The 26650-nt window shown below is 51.7% G+C and overlaps 2 protein-coding genes across 12 annotated transcripts in view; one reads left to right on the top strand and one right to left on the bottom strand.

Moving 5' to 3' along the window:
- Nucleotides 1-22611, top strand: part of LOC114858601 (matrix remodeling-associated protein 8-like) — a 97129-nt gene extending 74518 nt beyond the window's left edge. Inside the window, exon 11 of the transcript XR_008695063.1 lies at nt 22601-22611. The gene's annotated coding sequence lies outside the window, so the exon portion shown is untranslated. The remainder of the gene's footprint in view (nt 1-22600) is intronic.
- Nucleotides 1-26650, bottom strand: part of camta1a (calmodulin binding transcription activator 1a) — a 232346-nt gene that overhangs the window by 25923 nt on the left and 179773 nt on the right. For all 11 annotated transcript variants that reach the window (XR_008695062.1, XM_055510029.1, XM_055510028.1 and 8 more), the window contains 2 exons: nt 21361-21432; nt 2275-2428 (listed from right to left, as the gene is read on the bottom strand). Coding sequence is in view for 10 of the 11 variants with exons in the window: in XM_055510029.1 (XP_055366004.1) it covers nt 2275-2428; nt 21361-21432 (226 nt within the window). In the remaining variant the exon portion in view is untranslated. The remainder of the gene's footprint in view (nt 1-2274; nt 2429-21360; nt 21433-26650) is intronic.

The following is a 26650-nucleotide window of genomic DNA, read 5'->3' as shown; positions in this document are numbered from 1 at the left end:
CAAAGCAGATATGACAGGAGCGATGCCACTAGGCCTAATCCCAATGGCAGCCACAGAGGAGGCACCAAGCAGCAACCCAGTCGCATCATCATCCTGATGACTGCATGCTGCCATGAGCAGCATCACATGGCTCTAATGACAGACACGGCTGATGTGTGGGGCATGTGCCTCTGCACCGCTGCTCAATATATGGGACAGTGGAGTACGATACTTTACAAGATGGCCGGTCCTGTCTGCTCGGCCTGGGTGTGTTCTGCCTCGGTCCTGTCTGTCTAGCCCAGAGACAGGCCCTCTGTCTGTATGAGTGTTTGTTAAGGCCGGTCATGCGCTATCTGTCAGCGGACTAAGGGCATAGCTTGGGAGAGTGCCGCGTGTTTATAGCATTAGACCAAGAGAGTGAATCAAGCTGGCTGCCTTGTCTACGCAACCGTAGCGTGACTGAGTACTGATGCCACTCTCTTCCCCCCTTCGCCTCGTCTCTTCCTCATCAAACACTGCAGGGCATTAAGGAGGACGAGGTCAGACAAGGCCGTGTTGCACAGGGCTTATGTCTGAACTGCTGTGTGTGAGCAGCTGTGCATGTGAAAGTTTTGGTGACTAAAAAAAAACGTGTGTGTGTGTGTGTGTGTGTGTGTGTGTTTTATGTCGTTGGGAATAAGCTCAACTGATCCATGAAATCCACATTTTTCCTTTGTTGTTTTTTTTTTGTATCATTAGACGTGTCAAATGGTTTGTGCACTGAAACATCGTGAAGAGAATAACAAAAGGGAGAAGCAAGATGGAGGAGGGCAATTATTTTTGCAGAAGTTGACACTGTTGTGGAAAAATAACTGCGTGACATTAAACTAAGGGGTTCGCGCGCCGACACAAATGAGCACGTGAAATAAGAACCGTAATTAGCATGCAAGAAGAAAATAAACAAAATGCGGCCACACACGTCACATGTGACCCGTAGTCAAGCTCACTGTTGGAAACACACCAAGCTTTTTTGCACTCACTGCTACAACTAGCGAATCTGATGGATTTGTGCATGCGTGAGGAAGTTAAGGGTCGTCTGATGGAAAATCATCCAAAATTATTTCTACTAATATTTCATGTTGGGTGTTTGAGAATCTGCATTTAAATAATGTGCTGATAAAACAACAGGGCCACGGCGTGCCGCTGCCTCACGCGGCCACTAGATGGCAATGTTGCTCCGCCGCTGAGCTTGTGTTGACATGGCGCCTGTTCCAAGGGAAGGAGAGAGGGATGAGAGGGGAAGAAAGACAGGGAGCGTTGACCGAAGGCGGGAGAGGGGATTTTTCTGCTTTTTATGTAGCCCCCTCATGTAGCCTGGCAGCTAGAAGGCATCTCACACTCACCCTCTTTGTCCCAACAACTCCCAAAGTTAATGACTTTCCGCATTACTGCAAATGGCGCTTGGTTTTTACATTAAACCACAGACGTAATGAATACAGTAGGCTGTTGCTCCGCGTCTGTCCTGAGGTAAGTCTTTATGTTAAAAGATGTTCTGGAAGTGATAACGGGCGGTGCAACGAGGAGGATAACAATGCAGCCGAGACCTCAGTCGTCACTGCCCATGCAGCCTTGTCAGTATGCAGCCAGCACGCCCGTGTGCCCGTAGAGCTGCTGACACGTTCTCCTTTACCTGGTCACATCACCGATAATTGGCCGATAGAACATCAGCCGGACACACCCAAACTCACAGTGTGGCAGTTAAAGCCAGCGTTCACAGCTCCAGGAAAGGCTTCCATTGGCCACAAGGTCTCTATCCAGCTATTATTATCATCTGACAAAGAATAGTGCGTCGTCAAGAGCATTAACGAAGCTGATAACGAACGGAATCAATCAATCGAGAGGGTAGGGGAGGGGGGGGGGGGGGGGGGGGGGGGGGGGGGTGGGGGGGGGGTTCTGGTGAGTCAGATGTGCTTGCTCCCAAGCATTAACATGAATCAATAAGCAGCTCGTTGCCCTCCTCAGCCTCTTGACTGGCTTCACGGGCTGGAGCCCAGCTGCAATGGCCCGACTGGTGCCAGAGGTCCGGGGGAAGCGCTGAACTTTGTCCCGTGACCAGCAGACGGCTCCGGGAGGAGCGTGCGCTCTCTGGCCGAGGTGCCGAGGGCACTTATTGTACCAGCTACTCCCCCTCAAACAAACACCGCAGCCGCGTTGTTTTAATCAATACGCGCATGGAGACGTGTAAAAAAGTCGCGAATTATTCTTTGCGGCAACTGTCTATGTTTGAGATGGGTAAAGCAGGAAGTGGCTACTCACACATGGGCTTGAGCTGGCCGATGAGCTCCTCCTTGGTCCACTTGGCCCATTCCTTCTTGTCTGTGTTGATGGAGCACAGGATCGGACCACATGGTTTCCCACAATCCTCGATGGCTGGAACATTCAAATAGTGGACGAGCACAATGTCTGGGTTCTGTGGGGGGGACACAGAGTGGGGGAGACGAGACGTGTCAGGCGGGAGCACGCTTCCTTGGATGTAACAACAAAGAGGAAAACGTCCAGGATCACAAATCTGCAATAATCTCACCAACATTACAGATCGCGACTATCTGTATCTCCCAAAGTACGTCTGCTTGGCTGCGTGCGCTTGTGGGCGTGTTTATTTATGCGCATATGTGTGATAATTACAATGTGTGCCCATGTAACACACTTATGGCATTCTGTCAAGTCCTCCCACATGGTGAGTTGATGCCCTCAATTAACTCCGCCGGTATTTACCAAGTCAAAACTCAACGATTTGCCGCCTGCAAATTGTCACTGGTTTACCTCTGCAAATTCCCTAAATTGACAGCGTGTGAATAGCAGGTAGCATTTAGCGGAATGGTTCCTGGTGTGAATAACTTGAACTTGTTTCTGTAGCAACCGTGAGGGGAAGAATAAAAAAAAAAAAAAACGAGGCTCTGATGCGACGCGAGGAACGCTCCCGTTTGGAGGCGGTGAAAGAGGAGCGGGGCCTCCAGCGAACGACGCCGGGCGGGAACGCTTCCACCGGCGCGCGTGCCCGCGGGGACCGGCGAACCGACAAAGACCTTGATGGGAGGGAAAAAAAACAAAAAAAAACAAACGCCGTGACAACACGTGTGTGCCTTCAGTTTGAAGCGTCATCAGCACTAAGTGGCAAATAAATCAAAGCGCTGCTACTGTAGGTCTGGGCTCCTTCTCAGTGAGTGCCATTAATCTGTGAGAACCCCCCCCCCCCACCCCCACCAACACACACACACACACACACACACACACACACACACACACACACACACACACACACACACACACACACACACACACACACACACAGTCTTCGGAAGGAGACGCGGGAACGAGGTGTGTGTGAGAAATGATGACCTCCCTGCAGGAGCTGGAGGTGGACACTGGATTCCCTCGCCGCCCGTCACCGTTACGGACAAGAACGACAACGGCCCCTTCCAACGCCCACACTCTCAGCTGTTTCCTGTTCGCATCCACACATGCGTGCTCGAACCGTGTTCCACGCCGAGGAACCCGCCGCCGAGCAGGAGGCCAGAGGCGCGGCCGCGGCTGGAGCTTTCACTCTCACAGCTCCGTCTCTGCATCGTGCTCCAGTCATATTTCACGTGTTCAACAGTTCTCTCCCGGCCGCGGCCCAACTCCAGTATGAGAGGAAAACAACACAATGAAAATGTAAAGCGTCACATAAATCTACCAGGATGGTAATTTAATTTAATTTCCTGCTGGCTGCTTTCTTTTTTCCTCCGTGTAATATCTGGAGTCGGGGCTCCAGCAGTAGGTGAAAAAGGCTGAGGGGGAACTTTTTTTTCTTGGATACTATTTTCCAGAGAAAATGAGATCTCATTAACTTATTGATTAATTGCGTAATGTAGTCTTTCGGTTGCTTTTTCACCGGTTTCCCATGCGAGTCTCGGGGCAACTTTCCAGCTCACACAGGATACAGTTGCAGCAGCTCCAGATGCATGAATGTACACGCTGCACATTACAGTGGAGCACATGGGCCGCGTCCACAATAGCACGTGTGCGAAGTTCATTAAATCATGTCGACTTCACGTATGCACCGGGCGTTGAGCGTCTCCACCAGCACTTGGATGTTGCGGGGTTGTGTTAATGTTTACTGCGCCTCCCTACAACAGATGGATGGATGCTGAGCTAATTACTAGAGGAGTCTTGGGGAGTGGGCCACGGGGGCGGAAAGGCCTGCTGAGTGGGTGGTGGAGCGCCTTCCTGCACCTCCATCGTGCGGCGATAGACGCACGCGTGCGTCCGCGCCACGCCGCGCGTCGCCATCGCAACCGGAGGATAAAGGTGCCGTCGTAGCCAGGCAACAGGTTCCTCCGGCGCCCACACACCACGATCTCCCGACGACTGGCTGCCTCGTCCTGAAGTTGCACACCCCGCTCTGCTCCCGGAGACAAAGAGGGAGAGAGGAGCGAGTGGGCGAGCGAGGGAGAGAGAGAGAGAGAGCTCCGCTAATGGAGCTGAAGACACAGACGGAGCTAGATGTCGGCGGAGACAGATACAATGACCTTCTACTTTGGGCTGAATGTGAAGCATGCGGCGGGGATTCAGCGAACAGTCAGACACGTCTTGAGCGGTCAAGAGACGCAGCCTCATTACGTCCACGTGGACGTCCCACTCCTTGGAAACACCAGCGTGTTGTCTTAATTGCGTGGGTGACGCCTGAGGGAGGAAACCTCGCTTTTCTCAGATAAAACGACCCGCGCCGAGGAACGGGGTGCTTTAAAGTCTGCCGTACGGCAGGAAGGAGCTCGGGTTCGGGTGGGAAAAAGCCCAGGGAGGAAACATGGAGGCGAAGGAGGGAGAGGAGAGACTGCTCGTGATGGGAGGATTGAACTAGCAGGCTACGGGGATATCCATTTCAATAGGAAATATCACGAAAGCAGGGAGAGGCAATTGTTTTGTCACAAACATTCAGCATCAAGGCGTAAATACAGAGGGGAGGTGCCGGCGCTGCTGCGTCTGTGGATCTATCCCTGGCTTCATATATTTGCGTCTGCCTACATTAAATTATAAATAGCATGTGAATGAGTGTCTGGAGGCAGATTTCGCTATGTTGGTTTGTGTATCAGTTCGCATCCCGAATCAGTGCAATGAGCTGTGAGTGCATCTGCTTGTGGGACTGCATCGTCCCTGCGCCTGCGTGTGCGCGCGTGCGGCGGGCATCGGGACTCGCGGTGTAAATCGTCACATGCATCCATGGCGTCTGAGCCCCGCGTCACGTGTCGCGCAGCGCCGAGCGGGCATCGGGGGTGATTAAGGGGACGCCCCCCCCCCCCAGCGATGCGGGGGCAGTTGCCCCGGCAGCGGCGCGGTGATGGATGGCATAGCGTGCCAGTCATTAGGCAGCCTCCTGGCCTCTGGCACCGAGGTTGCACTCTTAAACACCGCCCCCCCCCCCCCACACACACATACACACACATACACCCCCCGCCTGTCCCCAAACACCGCCGCTCATTTCAAGGTCAACTGCCTCTGCGCTGCTGCAAGTTTACCTCCACGAGGCACGAGGCTCCTTCTTTTTGTTTTTTGTTTTTTTTGTTTGGAACCTTTATTGCTCGCCGCCGACGGGCGCGTTGGGGGTGCGTGGGGAGGGGGGGGGGGTGGTATAGACACACTTGTGCGGCAGAGGAACGCGAGCGCACACGCTAGCACAGCCCCGAGCGCCTGTCTGCGGCGGGGAGCAGCCCCCTGTTTGAACCCGGGCCCCTCCTCCCGCTGGGGCCTCCACGACACCTCCTTCGGAATACGGGCCCGCTAATTGCTGCTAGCTTACCTGCTACGCTTCCGCCATTCACCGCACCCGCCAAGTCACATGGATGCGCAGGGCGCAGTCTAATCCAGGGGGACGGAGTGGGTTTTTAAGCCGCCCGCTCCACCGCCTCCGTCCGAGGACTGTTGCAGCAATAGCAGGGAGAATAGAAAGAGGTCCCAGTTTAGGGAAGGTTCATATTCCACCTCCAGTACCTCCAGTGCCCGGTGTAAAGGCTGGGAGGAATGAAAGGCAGAACTTGGGACTTTTGAGGAACAGGAAGAGGCCAGCATGTTTGAGCGTGTTTCAGAGGAAGCCAGGGGCTGAGGCCTGTGATGTTTAATTCAGCAGCACATAATCACTCCGATGGAGTCGAGAGTGGGGCTTTAAATAACTCAGCTTAGAGGGGCACAACTGCTCCACTCTGGGTGGGGGAATGCAAATCCGAGCGCGTGGCCGTGCGGGCGTGCGAGCGCCGCACGCCGGCGAGCGAGCGAGAGGCTCCTCCCTCACATACTTTATTAGTGCAGCGCTCCGCAGGAGGAGCTGGAGTGTTTTCTGTTGCGGCGCCAAGCGCCGGCATGCGGCGCCGTAAAAGTGCAAAAGGCCGGCGAGCGAATGTGGAGAACGGAGGGGCGGGTGCCAAGCGGACAGGCGGCGAGTCAGGCGGCGAGCTGGGCGGCGAGGCGCCGGAGCCTCTTTAGCCGCCGCAGCTCAGCTCCTAGTTCACAGCCCGCTCGTTGCTGCTCAGGCCCCGACGGAGCACGCGGGCCTCTGCATCGGTGCCGAGCGCCCGGCGGAGAGGCCCAACTGGAGCAAAAGGAGGGAGAGGAAGTTGTCGAGGTCCCACACGCAGCCGCGGAGGCTCCGCCCGACGGTGACCTCTCAACCTCCGGCTTCTGGAATCCTTTCCACTTGTTCGCCCTTTTCATCGTTTCCTCCTAGAGGCCAGTTCAATTCATTTGGAGGAGGAAAAAACACAGCTAATGCTCTCTCTCTCTCTCTCTCTCTCTCTCTCTCTCTCTCTCTCTCCTTCAGTTCAATGCAGCCTGATTTGTTCGTGTGTCGTCTTTCTGCCCGTGCCAGTTGACAAGGCGTGCTATTTATGTGCCTCCACCCATGTCTGTGAGCGAATCAGGACTTCACAGGAGCAGCCAGGGGAAAGAATGCGCCGGTGCATTTCTAAACAGGGAGTCGCGGCGAGGACTGATGTGTGTCCAGCAGCAAAAGGCTTCAATCCGGCCTCCCTCCTCGGCGACGGCCCACTGAACGACAATAGATAAAAACAAGAGCGACCACTGAGGTAGTAAGAGAAAACAGATCCAGTCTAGCACAGACCGTGAGAGCACATCTATTTAAATATGTGCACACACACACATGGAGTGACAACAGCGACAGCCACAGGACTGGGGAGCCTGTATGCTCCGTCGAACACGGCGAGGGGCTCATTATTATTACTGGGCTGGATACTGGAGCAGCCCCAGAGCTCGGCTTGGCACAACCTCTCTCCGGAGACGCGCACACACACACACACACACACACACACACACACACACACACACACACACACACACACACACACACACACACACACACACACACACTACAAATGGGTAATCAAATGTCTGCCCCTGGGAAAAAAAAATGCTCAAAACGGTTTCCTAGCAACAAATGGTGTCTGTTGAGTCCACACAGAAAAAAAAATAAAGATGTGCGTGAGCGTGCGGAGTTGTGCGTGTGAGACGAAATGAAAAAAATTAGGTTGAGATTAAAAAGTGGATATTAGAGAGGTTTATGGGGTGAAGTACGGGACGGTCAGGGATAAGGAGACAAGAATGGAATATTAAAAGGTAATGAGGAGGGAAAGGGAATGGGTGCCATCATAAGTCTGCCAATCTGATAGACAAACACACGTCTCTGCAGCCTCCACTGACTGCGAGCTGAGCGGCTCCTCAGACAGTTAAGGTCACGGGAACGCGCCGCTGCATCACAGCTCAGAGAGCGATCATCGCGGGAATGAACCAGTGCCTTACACATCGTTACAAATAAGTAGAAGCGCCGCGGGAGACGGGATTATGCAAGAACTAAAAGCACGGGCTTTGAGAAAAAGCGCCCTAAAATGCAAAACACAGGGGGCCGCGCTCCACGGAAAGTCACACGATCAGGTGAGACTGGCGGTTTATGAAATTGCTGCAGAGCCCTGAGCGCAGAGGCGCCGCTGACTCTCTGGGGCTCCGGAGAGGCTTTTCTGATCATTTCTGAACATTGCGAGCTAAAACACAGCAAGTCCCCCTTAAAAAGGGAAAAAAAAATGATTCAATAAAAAGACAGAGTTGCATTTGATTTGTTTATCTGCGTGCGAGCGTGTGAAACGCAGGGAACCAAGCGGCGTGTAATAGTGCGCGCGTGTGTGTTGGCGTAAGATAGTATAATGTGCAATTGTGTGCGTGCATGTTTGGTACATCGCTCTGAAAAAGTGGTTGCGCGTGAGGCGGCGAGGAGCAGACTATCTCCATCCAGCAGCTGCCACAGAACGACTCCCCCAAACAGGCACGGGGCTGTGACAGAGACAGAGCGACCGCAGCCTTCTGCCGGTGTAATAGGAAATTAATTGAGACCATCAATATGGTATTAATCATTAAAGCGCAGGTGCTGAGGTGGCACTTTGCTGACTGCTCCACTGTTGGCAGCGCTCGCACACACACACACACACACACACACACACACACACACACACACACACACACACACACACACACACACACACACACAGACACACACAGTAAAGGTTTGACCTGCCTGTTTCACGAAAACGCAAGAAGAGACATAAGACGCAGAAATGGGATCTTTCGGAACCAATGGGGCAGAATTCCAAGGTCACGCTTCAACATTTAGACTTCACCTCTTCGGAGCCCAACTCCAGCAGCTCCCGAAACACCGAGAGACGCCGCGCGCGAGCGGGCATTCGTTCAAAATGGGAAAGCGTCAGGTAAATTTGAGGAAATATTCATCATCTCCGCGGGAAGCCATGTTTCTTATAACACTTAATCCTTTGTGAGGCGAAGCACAGTGAGGGCTGGAGTGCCAGTGTTAATCAGCCGGAGGAGAGCCAAATTGCAGCAACTACATTAAGCCGTTAAGCGCGCCACGTCTCCAAATTGTTGAAGGTGTCTCACTGAGATGAATGTTCCGTCCCATGAATAATACATTGCACACGCGTATGCCGGCGAAATGGGGAGCGCGAGGCCGCATCGGCGCCGGGCGTTTGCAGAGTGCGGCCCGAGTTCGACAGGAGGAGTCTCAGGTCCGGTTTCAAGGCGTCTCCGAAGGCCTTTTACGCCAAACCCTTGTCTGTCAGTGTCAAGGTTGAGCCTATGAAATGTTTATGATTCAGGAGCTGTAGATAAGATGGAGATTGATCTGGATCGAACAGCAAATAAGATTGCCAAAGCCCGGAGTCAGCTGAAACGCCAGCAGCGGGAGCCGGAGGGGGAGGAAGAGAGAAAATGCATTAACACAGGTCTGGCCCTGAGAGAGAAAAGAGTAATGAGAGCTTCCTCTCCACACAATGAATGCCGGGCAGAGAATATGGACACACTATCATGAGCAGTTGATTGATGCGCGACTGCTCGTCTGATCGCTGCCAAAGCTTTACACTTGGAGCTGTTGACTCCTGACACCGTCTGTGCTGTGATGTATGTGAAGGGCCGGGTGCGCGCGATGATGCCATCAAAAAAAAAACAACAACAAAAAAAAACCAGCAGGTACATTCTGGCTATTTGCTGAGCGAGATTCAAAATTTATGGCTCCGGCTGCGAGCGCTCGCTGCATAGGTCTGTGTCGGGACGCGAGGGATGGGCATCGCGCCCGCCGCTCATGACGCGAAGACGCGTCGAGGAAAGTGAGACGCTGTCGGGAGAACGCGACGCCCGGGCTCTCATTAAAACCCTGGCAATAATACATCAGCTTTGATTTACGATGTCAAGCAGCGGAACAAAAGGGGAAATTGTGTCAAATGCGACATTTTTCAAAGGCCGGAGGAACGTGTGGGCACGCGTTTCTATGGACGGGGACGCTTTGATGTGTCTCCCCGTCGCACGGTGCTGGATTGAGGAGAAGAGGCCACGGGAGACTTGGGGCTGGAGCCCTGGGGCCTGTTGCACCCCACCCCCCCCCACCCCCCGTCTGATCAATACCAGGTCCTAATCACCGAGGACAGCGCTGTAGCCGCCGCCTTCTCTCATCCTCTGCTCAGCGTTGAAACCTCGGCTTCGGCCGCGCTGCTCGCGGTGGAAACCGAGGTTCCCGCGTCCCTGAGCTTCGTTCCCCTCGTTAGTCGCGGGCATCCTGCCGGCGTCCCTGTGCAGATTGGTGTAAGGCGTCGGCTTGAGTCTCTGTAAATACGTGAATGAGGGAATGTTTGTGTGTACAACAAGATAAGGGAATATCCTTGAAAAAGCAACAGCAGCATAAACTTGAATAATAACACATCCCCCGTTTTTCAGTGGCTCTATCCCAGTTATCTAATTGGCCATGTCATTTTTTTTCTATGATAAACAAATAAATGAGGATGGAGATGGGGAGAGGCCTGGGATGATACAGGCGGCGGTAAGTAGCACTGCTTTAAACCCCAAACTGCATCAGAACATCTGAATAATTTGTGGGAGAAATAATTATGGGGCAGAAGAGCAGGCATCAATCCTGGAACACCGACAGTGCCCTCGCTGGAAACCACCTCACCCATAAGCCGAGGCTCCATTAGGTATTGTCTGGGGCCCACAGGCTAATTTGTTTGCATCAATAATACATTCAAAGGATTTATCTAACTTGCAAATGAGCGTTCATTTACTGGTCCAAGAGGCAGGGAGGAGAGCAGGCGGCGGGAGAGGAGGTGTGAGAGGCTGAAGCAGCTGGTTGCGGCTAACTGGGGCAGGGTTAACCCTTCGCCGGGCGGCACCGCGGCCCCGCTTCCGGGCGGTGACGCGCCTGGAGAAGAGCCAGTGTTTGTGCAGGAAGGAGCCAGGGCGAGGTGCTGGTGACTAACCCTTGGAAAGGCGTCAAAAATGGAGCCGCGAGCCCCCTCGAGCCGCGACATAACATATTACCTGCTGCACAGATGAGAAAACGACAAAGGGGAGGGTGCGCGCACGTCTTTGTTGGGATACAGGCACTGTCCTCGGGGGACCCTTTGATCTCCATACGACGCCGTCCTCCACAGGTGATAGCTGGACGCTCGCAGACCAAAGCAGTGGAGAGAAAGTGGAGGGGGAGGAGAGGACGAGGCTTTCTGAGCACGAGAGAGAGAGCGAGAGAGAGAGAGAGAGAGAGAGGGATGGTGGAGGAGGAAAGAAGCCGGCCGTGAACATATGCTGCCTCTCCGTGCCAAGCCCCACTGGCTCAGGAAACCCACGCAGACGCTGCACTGCTGCCGCCGCTGCCACTCCAGCCCTCTCCAACACCAACACCATGGCACTACTTAGTCAAACAAAGCTGGGGAGATGAATCTGGAAAGAGACAGGAGCTGCTCGGCTGAATACCGCGGCCTCATTATACGCGCATACTGTACACGTACGTACGCAGAGGCGCGGCTCCCAGCTGTTTGCTTGATCACGCGCTACGTCTGCCTCATCTCTGATGTGGGCCACCAAACAACGTTGGGAAATGAACTCTTCATCTTTAATGATTCGTTGTGATTATTTATTGGTACAAGCTGCAGCAGCAGATGGTTCCCACAACATGTTTGATGCACTGTCTGATCTGGAGTCAGAGGTTTGGACCAGTCCACTATACATCAGGTTAACTCACCTACAGCGCGCGGGGTGAAAATGACCCGGCGGGATGTGACGGGAGAAGTTGAAAGGAGTCTGCATCAGATAAACGCTGCTAATAATGATCGCAGTGCATTATATCGTTCTGCTGAAGTTTTAGCGCAAAGGTTAATGGCTGGGAAAGCTGCATGCGTGCGTGTGTGTGTGTATCAGACAAGGACAAGAGCGCTGTGATAACGGCTGCTGTGATCCCTGATGTATTTCGCACCTAAAGGTATCATTAACACCGACAGTCTGGATGGTTCAGCTCAGTTTTCATAGCTTAAACATTTCATAAGCACCAGGCTTAAATTCACAGAAAGGTCACACATCAATAGATTGTATAATAAGGTTCCTTTTATATTACTTGATAACATTTTTAAGTTCCAGGATTTATGCGTAATGAGGCTCTTACAATACTCGAACCACTACAGTTAAACCAACACGTCGCACATATCGACTGACCATGTGTCTGATTTTCACTGTGTTGTTAGAGGAAAAGAGGGCGGGAAGGAGGGCAGGGGGTGGAGGGAGAGTGGGTTCTGAACGGCGTTGGAACATGGCTCCCCACTGGGATTCAAACCAAGGGCGAGGAAAAACCAAAACGCCGACATCAACCGCTCAGATTCAAATTGCCTGCTAACGCACATGCACACACTCACACACACACACGTACCCTCGAAGACTCATAAATCCAAACCCACACATGTAATAGACCCATATGAGAATGCAGACGCACAAACACCCTCAGACACCCAGATATATAATAACAAATGCTTGTATAACACAGAAATCAAATTCATGGTTCATCTCGCAATCTGAGCCTGAGCAAACGCAATTCCCCTCTGCCGTCTGGCTGCCGCGCGCTCCCCGCCTCTTCCACGCGAACGAATGGGGTCAGTATCGTCACATAAACATTGTCCTCTGCTCTCTCCCCTGTCTCCCCCTTCCCGGTGAATGGAGGCTGAGCACTGGTGCATATCTACGCAGGGATGGCAAGGGCACCGAGGAGAGAAAATCAATACTATATCTCACCACTAAGCACAATCCCCACCAAAAGCAGCTGGAGTTTGCAGGTTGCTCCATAAACTGGACGGCTTCATCCGGGCGGCCGCTGTGTCGCTGGATTGCTACAGTAATGCACTACAGCACCACGGCCCGGGCCCGAGCCGGCCCGACACAGAGGTACACACACAAACACATAAATACAGAGACAAACAGCCTGCGCCCGGGAGCCGGGGAGCAGAAACAGCAATGAGGAAGAACTCTCATGAGGCGGGAACACGGCTTGACAAACACACTCCCCTCCCGCCCGAGCAAGGAAAAAGCACCTCCGGACCACTTAGCCCACAGACACACACAAACTAACACCCTGACATATACATATATACAAACGCCGCATGTATACACCAGAGACGGGTCCTTAAAATACCTGCTCTAAAAATAGCGGGCGCGGAGCAGGAAGAAGGACTGAGGCTATTATTATTGCACACACGTCCTGCCCGGTCCCACCAAGGAAAGGGAAGAGACTAATGATTTTCCTGGTGCAAGCAATTAAAAGACTATTTGTCACCTGCCAGGCTGCATATGACGTTAGGGGCCTTGGCAGGGAAGCGAATACACACACACCGTACACACACACACACACACACACAAAGTGGCCCGCGGTCCAGAGGCGCACGCGGTGCAGGGGGAACGGGCGAGGCCGAGAAGGGGGAGAAGCGGTGAAATGAGAGAGAGGAGGCGAAAGGAGCGGCTGCGGATGAGAGGAACGGAGCCGGGCAAACGGCTGATTTATCCGGACAGGTTAATACCGGGCCGGGCAGCTCCTCAGACGGCACGCGGCCATCAGGAAGTCATGCAATATTTAGAGTCCAGCCAATGAAAGTCATTCTCCTGCTGCTGGGCTCCTGGCTAAAATAGGAACGTATATACAACCCCACCCCCCTCCAACTCCACCCGTCCTAAGAGCACAAGCTGTCCCCTGTCTGTCTGTCTGTCTGTCTGTCTGTCTGTCTGTCTGTCTGTCTATGTGTGTGTGTGTGTGTGTGTGTGTGTGTGTGTGTGTGTGTGTGTGTGTCTGTCTGTCTGTCTGTCTGTCTGTCTGTCTGTCTCCCTCCCTCTCACTCTCTCTTGGGCCTCTTCCCCCCGGAGAGCATTGTGAAACACGCAGGTTTACACACAGGTTTATTCCAACTGAATTACTGCAGTCCCTGCTGGGTTCGCCTAAACGATTTAGGGGGTTCAACGCGCCGAGAGGAAAAAAAAAAAGAAAAAAAAAAAAAGTGAAACCACATTTCATTGAAAATCAACATTTTAATATCATTTAATAACTCCCTATTCCTGCTTGGGCGGTATTTCGATATTAGCAGGTAAACATTGTAAACACCACGGGGAGGTGAGGAACAGCCTGTCAACGTTCTCCCACGGGGTCACTGGGGGACTCACACCCCCTGTAGGACTGCTCTGTGTGGGGAGTCTGTCATTTGCTCACCGCGTGAGGCTTTGGCCCCATCAGGCCACTATTCATAAGGAAACGTCCTCTGATACGGCCAAAGAAGACCAATTTTAGGCTCCGGGGCAATGGGAGACAACCTATATAAATTGTAGGGGGCAGTAAATAACATGGAGACCAGCATTATGCCTCCCCTGCACAACGCAGCCCCATCCACGCCCGGCTTCCAGCACACTCGGCTGCAGTAGTTTATGAGGCAGCTTGTTAACGTCAGGTGATTTGCGCTGCTCGTTTGCCGCTGCTCATCTCAACCAAATGATATCATCCTGTGCCTCTAATCTTCTATCTGTAATCCCCCCCCCCCCTCTCGACCCCTCCCGCATCCCGCAGCCCCCGTCTCTGCGTCTCCTCAGGTTGGCGCGGGTGAGTTCTGAGACGAGCGCGCGGACGGAGACGGGGGTTTGCCCGCGAAAGCGTAGTTACTTTTCCACCGCCCCCTGCTGAGAGAGAACGGGAACGAGCCGTAATAAAAAGACAGACGTTCGCTCATAACTGGGGCGGGGGGGGGGGGCAGCTCGGCAATCCTGGGGGTGACACGGTGGCAAACGGAGAGACAGGACGGGCGGGTGGGGGCGGGGGGTCAGATCAGAGGAGAAAGGAAACAAGGGGAGACGCAAATGAAAGCAATGAGCATATCGCCGCCGTTGTTGAGAATCAGGGATGCGAATGGCTTCGCTTTTATCCATAATGAAACACCTTCGAGGCTCAGAGATCTTCCCTGTTCTCCTCAACCGCTAAACTGATTCAACAACACTGGCCTTACGCTTTCTCTCAATCCTCCCGCAAACAATCCGTCGTCTAATCCTCGGAGAAATCAGACGCACAGACACATTTTCACAATGGGAAAAAATGGCCAATTATAGAAATTGCAATCAGAGCTGTTGTTTTGTATGTTGATGAGTGGTACCTGGTTAAAGGGGAATGGAGATCGATATCCAGATGAATGCCGAGTGGATGACTCTGGTGCTGTATTACTAAGCCATTCGTACACGCTCCCTCTCCTCCTCCTCTTCTGCCTATCAGTGCCTCCTCTCTCACCTCTCTCCTCTCCTTCCCCGTCTCATATTCCCCTCTATGACACGTCCAAGTGATCATGTCGAGATGTCAGCCCTCATCCACGGCTAATTGGGGCTCAGAGGAGTAATCAGGGCAGGACAAATCGGACAGTTCTGGTCATTAGCTGTGACCAGTGTTCTCTGGGAAGCTGGGAGATGTGTGCATGCTTCTGCCATCACGCCTGAGCCTGCACACTGACACGGGCGGACCCGTGGCTCGACACACTGGCTCAGCACAGAGCAGGAGCCAGCGTGGAGCCGCTGATCTCCCCTGCCTTCTAAAACACACAGGCGGGTGCCGCTATGCACAGGGAGGCGCAGCAAAGGGCTTCAGAAGGGAAAAGCTCGTAATGTACAACACAGAAGGTAATATCAAATCAAGATTATAGTGTGATGCAATTCTCATGTGACTGTGAGGCCTCGACATTTGTTTTCCAGTCTGGTTAGCGAGACGGCTCCCTGTGCTCTTTTGGGCCGGTCGCGCCGGCTTTGCAGCGGAGGGCAACATGTAAAGTATCGGTGTCAGTAACAACGGTGGAAGGCACAAAAATGTAAACACGTCGATGACTGCTCCTTGTGAAAATGGGGCGCACGCCTCCGGAGCAGGATGAATGTCAATGCGCCTTACTGGCGGAGCCTTAACCTTTCAGAACCGCTGAATTATTTAAGCACCACATACCTGTTGTGGGCCTCTGTTTCTCCATCTGGGCTCAGGCTGGTTAGGAGGCTGCGCGAGTCTATGGCCACGCACGCCTCTTTGGCCGCGGAGCGAAAATGGCAAGACAAATGCAGCGGGGGATTTGTGATAATTGGCCGTGCTGGTGGGCCAGGCGACGGGCCTAGAGAAAAGGTCGCGGGCGCCGAGGAACAGATCAGTCTGCCTGGAGGAGAGGAGGCGCTCGGTGCCCCTGGGGGCCAGCACAACTTCCCTCTCTGTCATCAGGAGGGGAGAAAAAAGCTCCAGCAGGGGCCATTAATTAAGGACCCGAGTAACCTTCAATGTGTTTAGAGGTCAGCAGCCCCAGTGTTTCTGTTTTGGGCCAAAACTCAGAACTAACTCCATATTATGTGCAGACATGCACAAAGGGAAAGCGAGACACATTTGAATGTTTATGAGTTGTGAGGATTGAGATGGTTGATGTCAGACGCGCTGTGTCTGCGCGCGACGAGGAGGAGGAGGAGGAGGAAGTGAAGGAGACGAGGGGACACGGCTCATACCCCGGCACGCTCGCGAAGCAGCTGTTCTCCTCACGGCGGAGCGCGGGGGCCTGCCAGCAGCAGCTTGCTGCCGAGAGCGCCGCGGTCTCCCGCCGCAGCGCAGAGCGACGCGCGCGCTCGCGTGCACGTGCACGGAGGCCCGCTCGCGCCGCACACGGGCTCCCGCCACTCGCTCCGCCGCCGGTCCGGCACAGGGGGGGGGGTCGAGTTGAGCGGCAATGTCAGGCGCCGGAGTCAAATTCACGTGTTAAAAATCTGATCTCACGGGCTGTAGAGGTGCATTTCCATTTGATACAAACAACAGCCTGCATCGCTAAAGGCAATTATATTTCTACTGCCTCCGTTTGCCCTCAGGTTGTAGACAGCCAGTCAAAACCTCGCCAGGTTTCCCTGCCTCTCCACCCTCTCAGTGAAATCAACAGAATGGTGCCCAGGCTCATCCATGATTTAGCTCAGTGAAATATTCATAATGTAGCCTTGCATAGGCTGGACGCACCTGATGTGAATCTGGACCTGACAGCTCTGCTCCGTCATCACACATCACCTGAGCCACTCCGAATCCGGCACCTGTCTCCCAGTGCTCAACACAGAGGTAACTAAACTGATTCGAATGAAAAGAAGGCTCTGGTAGATATAAAGATTCCATCTGCCTGTCTTTAGCCTGCAGGCATGTCTGCTCTGTGACTGTAGCTAGCACACCTACCTGTGATGGAACCCCACAGCAAAGGAGCTACTCAACTTTTCCCATTCAATTAGTTAGACAGAGAGAGAGAGAGACAGAAGCCTCTGGTCTGACTGGTCCCAATGAGTGAAGCATGATGACTACATGCAATGCGTCCAGCACATACTGTAGTCCGCTGACGGCACTGATCTTTGGATTATGGTGAGATTGTTCTAGAAGATTAATACAAAGGCAGACGAAAGCCACTAAATTAACACTGTAAATAAAAGCTTAAAAAAAATGATGTTGTGGAGAAGAGAGAAAAGGGTTAGAGAAGAGTATGTTTCAGCACCACGGACAGCGCCACACAGGCTCCACTGCTCAGGGTTCTCCTTAATCACAGAGTTATCACTCTGCCTGTCCAATTAAGTAACCTTTGAATTATTCCATAAATTAAAATTGCTGAAATACTGTCTAATAGTGCTGGAATGATCACAGGGACAATGGTGACAACTCATTTTCCAACATAACACTAATTCAAGTGGTTCCAAAGTCATTATACTCTGAAGGACTAATGTAATAAGAAAAATGTAACTGCAGTGAATGGTGGTATTAATAATGTATTCATGTGAGACAGAGAGTAGAGCACAGTGGCCTGAGCTGAGAAAGGTAAGAGGGAGAAAGTGATAGCTGTGAAGAAACAAGGTCGTCAGCATTCCCTCCTGCCTTACTAGTCATTTCATTATCTCATCTCTCTCTCCTCCTCTTTAAAGCAGGAAAAGCGGGAGAGGCTATTGACCCCTCTCTGTGTTCATGGCAGGCAGCAGGACAAATGAAGTTTCCCCTCAGACCCCCTCCGTATTAATATCATAATTATCCCCACCTCTGTGCCCCCGTCGGCCAGCGCAAACTCTACTGTCTGATTTGATGGAGAGGCGCAAGCGGGGAATTACATTCGATTAGCACTAAACAAGAGAAGGGGACACGGAGCGAACGAATCAATCAGTGCCACCAGGACAGATGAGATCCTTTTTTGTCAATGAGTGCGAGTCTGTTGGTGCAAGTGTGCCATCATTGGTTGTGGCTCAGAAGACTATACAGGTGTCTGGTGTATGATCATAAATGTCCATTATAACTTCAGGACTATGCGATTTGTTGGCACACCTCAAAACCCACTAACAGGAAACAGTGCGCCGTGCTTTTATTTATTTCATTTTTCACCACATCGACTCAGGTGGGAATTCTTTTTGAGTGACAAACCACACAGGCTGCTCTGGGCAGCTCTCTGTCTCAGCGGCAATTTGGATTCATTGTTTGCAAGCCCAGATAACTGCGGCGGCACTTTTCGTCAGTCTCAGCAATTTGCAGAGATGGGCAAGACATTTTAAAGTGGTCTAATGCCACGGAGAGGAGGTGGAGGTGGCGCGGAGGAGATGAGCGCGTCGCGAGTGAGAGGTGAAAAGAACAAAATAAAATGAATGGAGTGAGAGAAGACCCCCCTCGCAGGTCTCCATTCCTGTCCCACATCTCATTACCCAGGCTTTGACTCAATAAAGAGTGGATAAAGAGTGGATAAAGAGACGCACACCACCCCCTCCACCAGAACACCTTTCCCCAACCTCACACTGTCTGTCTCTCTCAATTCTCACTCTCTTCCTTCCATGGTTACTCATCTATCAGAAATACTCACACACACACACGGCCCTTCTCCCTATTCTGCTATTTTCTTTAAATCTTTCAATCTAAACTATTTTCTCTCCACCCTTTCCCTTCAGTGTGTTTTTTAGGCAAACGTTTTAAAAGTTGCGTCCATTTCTCTCCCTCTCCCTCTCATTCGCCGTCCGTCTCTCCTCGCTCTGTCCTCTGTGTTCTCTCCCTGTCGGTGCTGTGTAATAGGAGTTATTTTCATCCCTGTCTCTCCGTGACTGTGGCCGCTGGATGGCTGAATATTTACATTTTTCACTCACTGGTGACCTTTCCCTGTTGCCGCTTGGGGAGCTCCAGTCTCCTTGCTGCTCCGCTGTTGACAGACTACTGCCTACAAATCTCGTATGGACACAGCAAATGGTACACAGAGAGTGATGCACAGAGGGTCCAGAGAGGAGACCGAGGAGGAAGGAGAGCGAGAGAAAGGATGTTGCAATGATCGTTGCCTGTCAGTTGCACTCCAAGTGACTTGAAGTGACAGAGGCAGGACTTAAGTGGTGCAACCTTTTACCTCCGGTGTCATCGCGATCCTGCTTTCAGCACAAATGTCTTGCACTAAACTGCCTGAAAAGAGACGTAAACCTGGGATCTCAGTAACGCTCAGAGCCGGAGAAAAGAAAATGGTTGTAAATAAATGTTATTTGTTGAGCGGCAGGCTTTTTTTTTTGTGTGTATGACTGGATGTGTGCAGCAGCTGCACACCGGGGCTCTGTAAATCATGTAAGGAGATCTGCTGAGCGGTGTGAAAGGAGAGGAGCGAGCCATGGATTCACTAACCAGTTGTTCTTAGCTGATGTTCTGCAGTAACAGAAAAGAAAGGTTGAGTCAGTGAACTCCTCAAAGTTTGATGAGTGTTTATGTGCACGAATCCCGAAACCGGCAGAAAGAGAGGCTGGATTTTAAAGGTGCGTGAACCAGTGGGATCCCAGCGTTCTGTTATTCACTGTGTACATGTTTCTGTTTGTCAGTGCCGGTGTTAATGTGCACGCGTCAAATGCAGCTTTGGCCCCAATCTCCTTGGGAAATCTGCAGAAGTGCGTTGATTTTAAAAACAGCGAGAAATGTCAGGCGCTGAAAAATGCCTCGCTGTCTCACTATCCCCATTCACAGTGAGCCACGGAAGACAAAATCCATAATCCTCGTTCTGGGCTGAAGAGCGTTTGAAGGTTCAGCTGGAGCTAATTTGAGGAATCAGCAATGCGCATTCGACATGAATTCCCTCTTTGTAGCACTACCTTTACATGGCAGCTCGGCAACGAAGCGCGGCCTCCGAAAAACACAGGCAGCCGGTGGAAAAACGGGAGGATGAGCGTCGCAGAAGAGGCATCTCCAAATGCCACATTCCACCACGAATCGATACAAATCAAATTCATCCGATTACAAAGAGAAGCAGGTAACACTCATAATAGGAACCCCTGGCAAACAGAATGTGCGTATTTTCAGAATTCAAACATTATGTTGTATTATACTATATATCAGTATTTCCTGCTTCTCCTTGTGCCTGACATTTGTATAATATAGGGTTCCTCTAATGATTGCAAATGTATTTAAGTGGAAATAACCTGAGCGGCTTGGCTGATTGAATGCAGAAGAGACAGAAGGAGATACGCTTTGTGTCTGCTGGCGGCGTTATTACTGGCTGTGACACACACGGTGCCAGCAGAGAGCAGGCGAGAGAGAAATAAATAGTTGCCATTTGAAAGCTTTTGTTTGCTCTGGGAGCACTAATTATTTTGATTAGTATTTAAGCATTGTTGAGGCCAGTTTTCCTCTCTTGTCTTTTCCCCACCGATCTGCTCTTCTCGCTCGCTAACACACTGGTTAGACTACAAATGGATTTGTCTTCTGGGTCTATTTAGTGCGGCGGAGATGTGGTAACTCAACAGTCCTTGTCAGAAAATACATAGTTTGAGAACAAGTGGCACGCTATCCAAAATGTATTTATTCCAAGGATTCTCTGTCCGTACGTTTTATACAAGGATGCATTGCTGGGTTATGGACCCACAGACACAGATGGATAGATACAAAGACAAAAATAGCAGCGGCTCCACACACGCCTGCTCTCTCTCCGTCTGCGCGGATGCTTTACGCTCCCTTAAAAGTGTGTGGCTGAATGGCCGCACGTATCAGGCCCCTTCCAACAATAATGGCTGCCATGCTAAACGAGAATGATGAGATGTATTGGGGAGGTGATCAAAGGACTACTATTTACAACCACTCTCAGCCCGCGGACTTGACGAGCCACTGTAAGTACACTATACTGAGCGGGGAAGCTCTTCCATCATGCTTTTACTGCCCATCACGGCAGCTGTTAGACAGGGGAGATGGCAGAGCTTTTAGCGGGCTGAGATACCGTCCCCGCGCCGGACGGCGTGTATGGGCAATGCCATCAGAAAAGTGAATGACTGGGAAAGATAAGGGGAAATGGAGGCTGGGCAGCGAGGAGAGGAGAGCGTGAGGCGGGGGGCGGGTTGATGTCTGCCTGCTGGCTGTCAGAGGAAATGTTTCCGTTAAATGGAAGCTGATATGCAACTCATTGCGGTTCCCGCGGACGGGCCGCCGGAGAGGGGAGCGGCGGCGTGAATCTGAAAGGCGGCTGAATTGCGGTGGAGAGGAGTTCTTACCTGGAGCAGCCAGTAGCACCTGCGGTGGAAGGTGGGGATGATGGAGGAGTGGACGTAGCAGCCGTACAGGCACTGGAGAGGGAGTCGCAGCGGAGGGAGAGGGAGAGAGAGAGAGAAAAAGAGGACGTTAGGCTGCGGCGCAGACAATAGGTCGACCCGTCTCCTGGCTATGACAGCTGTGACCTTTGACCCTCTGACCACCTCCCTCCCACGGGGACCTGCTGGCAGATCGCCAAGCGATTGTTTTTAGGAACAAAAGCGTTGACCTGGAGGAAAAGAGTGGACGCCGGTACCTAAGCACAAACCCATCATCATCATCTTCATCATCATCATCATCATCATCATCATCATCATCATCACCATATGACTCCTTCCTTTCTTTCCTACCCTCTCCTTTACTTTTCCCGTCCTGCTTGGGAAAAAAAAAAACACCCTGACAGAATGATTCAGGTGCTCCCTAACCCCCACCCCCCCATCACCCCACAAGGCACCCCAGCACATAACTAAAGCAAAGTGTTATTAATATCCTTATCGTAAACAGATAATACTGTGCCCGGGGGCTCGTTAACGTGGAGAAGCCCAGGACGGGCTGATAACGCCTCCCAGTGTCTGGCAGAGCGGCCGGGAGACATCTCTCACCATCCGGCAGCAGAGGCAGGAGCTGATGCAGCGTGGAGCGGGAGAAACACTCACCCCACCCACCCCCTCACCCCCCCGTCCGCTCGCCTCTCTTCAATCCTTCTGTGGGAAAGGAGACCCCCGTCTCCAGCTCCCAGGTGACCCAGAGGGATGGCGAGCGTTGCTTTAGCTTGTTTACAACAGCAGCAATAGTGTAACACTCCCCCCCCACACACACACACATACACACACACACCACCACCCTCAGCAGCGAGGAAATAAGCTGTGCTGCTGCGTGGTACAATATTTATGAAAGGTGAGGGGGATTGCTCTTGATCAAACGAGCAGGTCACGGGTGTTTTCTGCGATTGTTTAGAGACGAGCAAAATCATTCCTGGGGTGAAAAATATATTATGTGGGTATTACATACTGAACATAACACTATACAATATACAGTATGTGCCTATCCTGTGATGCCAGGTTCACTGACCAGTGTAGAAGTGAACGCGTGGTCAGGGAGAATGGGGAATTAGGGAGGTGAAGAGAAGGAGGGAGGGCGAGCCTGTGATGAATGGGGGCCTTGTAGTCGGTTATGTGCTCATCTTGTTTCACTAAAACCTCCTTAAAAGGAGGCAGTCGCTCTGTATAAACGCTCATTTGTGAACATCGGACTTTCTGATTTACTGTCACCACCGAACAGCTACACAGTGAAACAAGGGGGCGTCACGGCCTGAAACAAACACGTGAAGCCAACGCGTCACCCAGGAAGTGAAGCACGCACACGATGTGTGTGTGTGTGTGTGTGTGTGTGTGTGTGTGTGTGTGTGTGTGTGTGTGTGTGTTCACAGTGCTACAGCACACGCAAGCGTGACCCCGTTCCGATCACGTCCGCTGTGAACTCTCTCCAGTTCGACCCAACTCTGCGTGAGAGACTTGGAGACAGTGACGGCGCGCTCGCTCCCTCCTCTTCTTATTTTGTGCTTTACTATCATCCATTACAGCTGTCTGGAAGAGGATGTATGCCTCCTCCCACTCCCATAGCTCTGCCATCCATTACGCTACGCCGCCAACGGACAGACACTTCCTCCCACTCCCACAGCGCATCGCACATCGCATTACTACGTCTTCCGCCGACCGCGCGGCTTTGTGGGAATTTATGTCATAAACGACGCTCCTCAGACGTTGCGCGGGTGTGATGCAATACGGCCGATCTGTGCAGGAGCGTTTTGCAGGAAACACAGGATAACACAACTGTTGCACCTGTCGGCGTCCGCGCACAGTCGCCGTCACACTCATTTGCATGAGCCCGCGCGCCTCCCACCAGCCTGCTCACGCACTGTAGCTTTACAATCACAGACACTCACACGAGCGATTTCTCTCACATTGTTCCAAGCCTGCGCGCATCCTTTATGCACACTCACACAGTCAATCACGACAGACCCGCGATAGGAAGTCATACTTACTTTTGGGAGAACAAGCACGCCCACATACACAAGGCTCATCATACTTGAGTGCTTATCAGAAATTCAAGACGCATATCAGTTACTGGTGTTTCTGCTGCTCTCTGCACGCTGAGCGTCTGGGTGACAAAGTGACGGCAGCACCACCATTATTTGCTGTCTTTGGGCTGTGACAGATGACAGCACATCACAGGGCAAGCAATTAAACCGTAATTATACACACCACCCTCTCATAAAAAGTGCAATTTCCCAGTGTGTAATTCTGAACAGCTTTTGCATACTGACACCAGTACAACAAATAAACACGTGCGTCCTGTGCGACCCGTGTGTCGAGGTGCGTTCACAAGCGGCGCGTCCATAACGTATTCATGCGCTGTCACTGCCGGCAGCGGCAAAAACAAGAGGCACAGTGACGCGAGTCCTCCAAAGTCAGACACTGATGCAGCAAATTCATTTCGCATTGTCACTCAAGCCGGCGGCCGAGGCAGCGAAACCCTGGCACCGGCCGAGGGAACGGGATGATTACCTGGCCTTGAACGCACCGCTCGGGTTTGTTTGGGTGGATCCTGTGCGATGTCGGATCTCAGGCAGACCACACAACGCGGCGATAAACAGCTTGGCCTAAATAAAGCCTTCAGATATAAAAGCACGGCCGCCACCGGCGGCCTGTCCCGCCTCCTGAGGCCACCGCTGCCCCCGGTGTGCCCGTTGCCCCGGCAACACCTCGCTTGCCTCCATCCATCACGGCTGACAGGTGTCAGACACAGCGAGAGGCGGGTTTGAGAAATACAAAGTCTGTACACGCACACGCGCACACACACACACACACACACACACACACACACACACACACACACACACACACACACACACACACACACACACACACACACACACACACACACACACACAGTCTGAGGGAGGGAAACTCTCTCATTAGGCCATAATGATGTGTGAAGACAGTCCTAATCAGAGCGTGGCACCTTATTTATGTTGGCAATTTGCTTTTTTCCTGCCGTGATGCGAACGTCCTACTGTCAGACGCCGTCACACATGCTTGTCTGTTGGACTGCCACAGCAGCTGAAAGGAGGCTGCACACAAACGCGTGCAAAACAACACGACGTGGCATTTTGTTAAACAACTTGTTTCATCTCCTATAGATAGGCACATGTTTTATGGCCGGCTTTGCTACGGACTCCTGCGACCCCTCTGTCCTTGAACGCCTCCTTGGCGAACATTAGTTTGCAGGTATCACTTCGGATGCGAACGATCCACAGTCACATGTCACCACTTATCAGCTCCTGCTGTCTTGAGTGACTCGCTTTGCTCTATTATACAGCTGTTGACACGGACATCCACCCAGCAAAGTACTTGTGGCTCACTGCTTCATTAGAGGGATTGTATCATTTTGTGTGTGTGTGTGGACCTCTGTTTGTGTTCAGGTTTACATATGTCTATTCACATGGATGCCTGGGGCAGGTGATTCAGCCTGGGGCACAGCAGCATAAATAGAGCTCACAGAGCAGCCAATCAGGCAGTACTATCAAACCCCATCTGTGGAGGGAATGCAAAATCCATACTCAATAGAGATTCATGGACCATGCAAGATTCAAGCTTCCCTGGCCATTGACAGCATCCATGATGACTATTGATCAGCCAACGATTTCTCGCTCTATACAGATGTGATTAGATGACTTACAAGTGAAAAGTGCCACTTCCAGTTTGGAGGATGAGCTCATTTTCGGCTGATACCGTAATGGTTGGCTTTTTTTTTCCCACCGCTGTTTTTACAGCCGTATGCACTGCTCTCTCCCAAGCTTTCTGCACGAATCAAATTATCTGTAATACGTGGTACGGTGGCACTACAAGTAGAAAGTTCAGTGTGATTTTTAGATTCGGATAAATTCAAGATTCTTCTTTTTTTTCGCTCTATGCCTTTAAATGAGCCACCACTGGTAGAGAGTAACAGTGCAACTCTTTAGAGCATCTAAAGACTTAAGCAATGCTTGATGAGACATTATACATAATAAATCAAAAGAGGCTTAGATTTATCTCTCCGGTCCTCTCCGTCGGACCAGCTGCAGCCTCTAAATCAGTCAAAAGCGAGCAGCCTGCAAAATGAATTGGCAGGCTGTAATCGAGCGGAGAGAGAGAGAAGAAAAAAAAAAGAAAAGAAAAGAAAAAGAAAAAGAAAAAGGAAAGGAAACTTCTCAACAAAGCAAAACAAACGATGTTGTGGAAAAATTCATGTGTTATGGAAATGACTGAGTCTAAAAATAGAACACACATTGTAAAATAAACACAAACAAATGATAAACAGGCCCTGAAGAGGGGAATTAATTAGCCAAGCTGGACGCGTAAACACAGCCATACATCAAGTTCAAGAGGAAAACAATAACAGGGCTGAGGCACTTAGAGAGAAACCCCTGACCACTTCTCACACCAAAACCCTTGCCTCTCTTTGGCAACATTTCCGAAGTGAATGAATACGCGAACGGGGCCAAGGCGGTCGGAAGGAAGAAAAGCTTCCACGATAAAAGTGGGTGTAGGAATCGCGCATTGAGCAGGAAGTGAAACGAGACCGAGGCCGACAGACACGGAGCATGTTCGCAGCCACGCGTTGCCTCGTGCCAGAGGAAGCTCGTGCACACGCGCACGCGCAGGTCTGCCTCCCCGACTGAAGACGCGGTGTCTGTTAATGCTAATGCTAGCCAGCCGGGCTCGTGGCCAAAGGCATTAAGTGGAATCGAATTCCACCAAACTAGCTTTAATCAGCAGGTTTTTAAGGTTAGAATTACTCTCCCTCTCCTGCAGCCCGCTGGCCAAGGTTAAAGCAGACGCCGGCGAGGGCCGGGCGCAGTTAATGGGATGGAAGGGTGGCGAGGGGCCTACGGCATCGCACGCCAGCAAACGCAGGGCACACAAAGGCCACAACGCACCCAAAGACACTGCTCCTCCAAGTATTTACTGCTACAGAAACAAAAATACACACTCAGGTGCGTGTGACGTAAAGCTAATTAATGGTGTCTTTTAGCTGATAGACTGATCAACTTTCCATCAGCTCTCTTACTGTAGGTACAGTACAGAACGCCTAATCTGAACATCGTGCAACATAAAGATCTATTCACACGGAATAAAGTACTAACCTAACAAGAAAACTCAAAGTGATGGGTGAAAGCATCTGGACGGCTGAATGCACGGAGCCGCCTTT

The sequence above is a fragment of the Betta splendens genome, chromosome 7 (genome assembly GCF_900634795.4).
Source record: "Betta splendens chromosome 7, fBetSpl5.4, whole genome shotgun sequence".
Taxonomy (NCBI): Eukaryota; Metazoa; Chordata; class Actinopteri; order Anabantiformes; family Osphronemidae; genus Betta; species Betta splendens.
The sequence above is the reverse complement of the archived record's forward strand: the minus strand, read 5'-3'. Positions and strand labels throughout refer to the sequence as shown.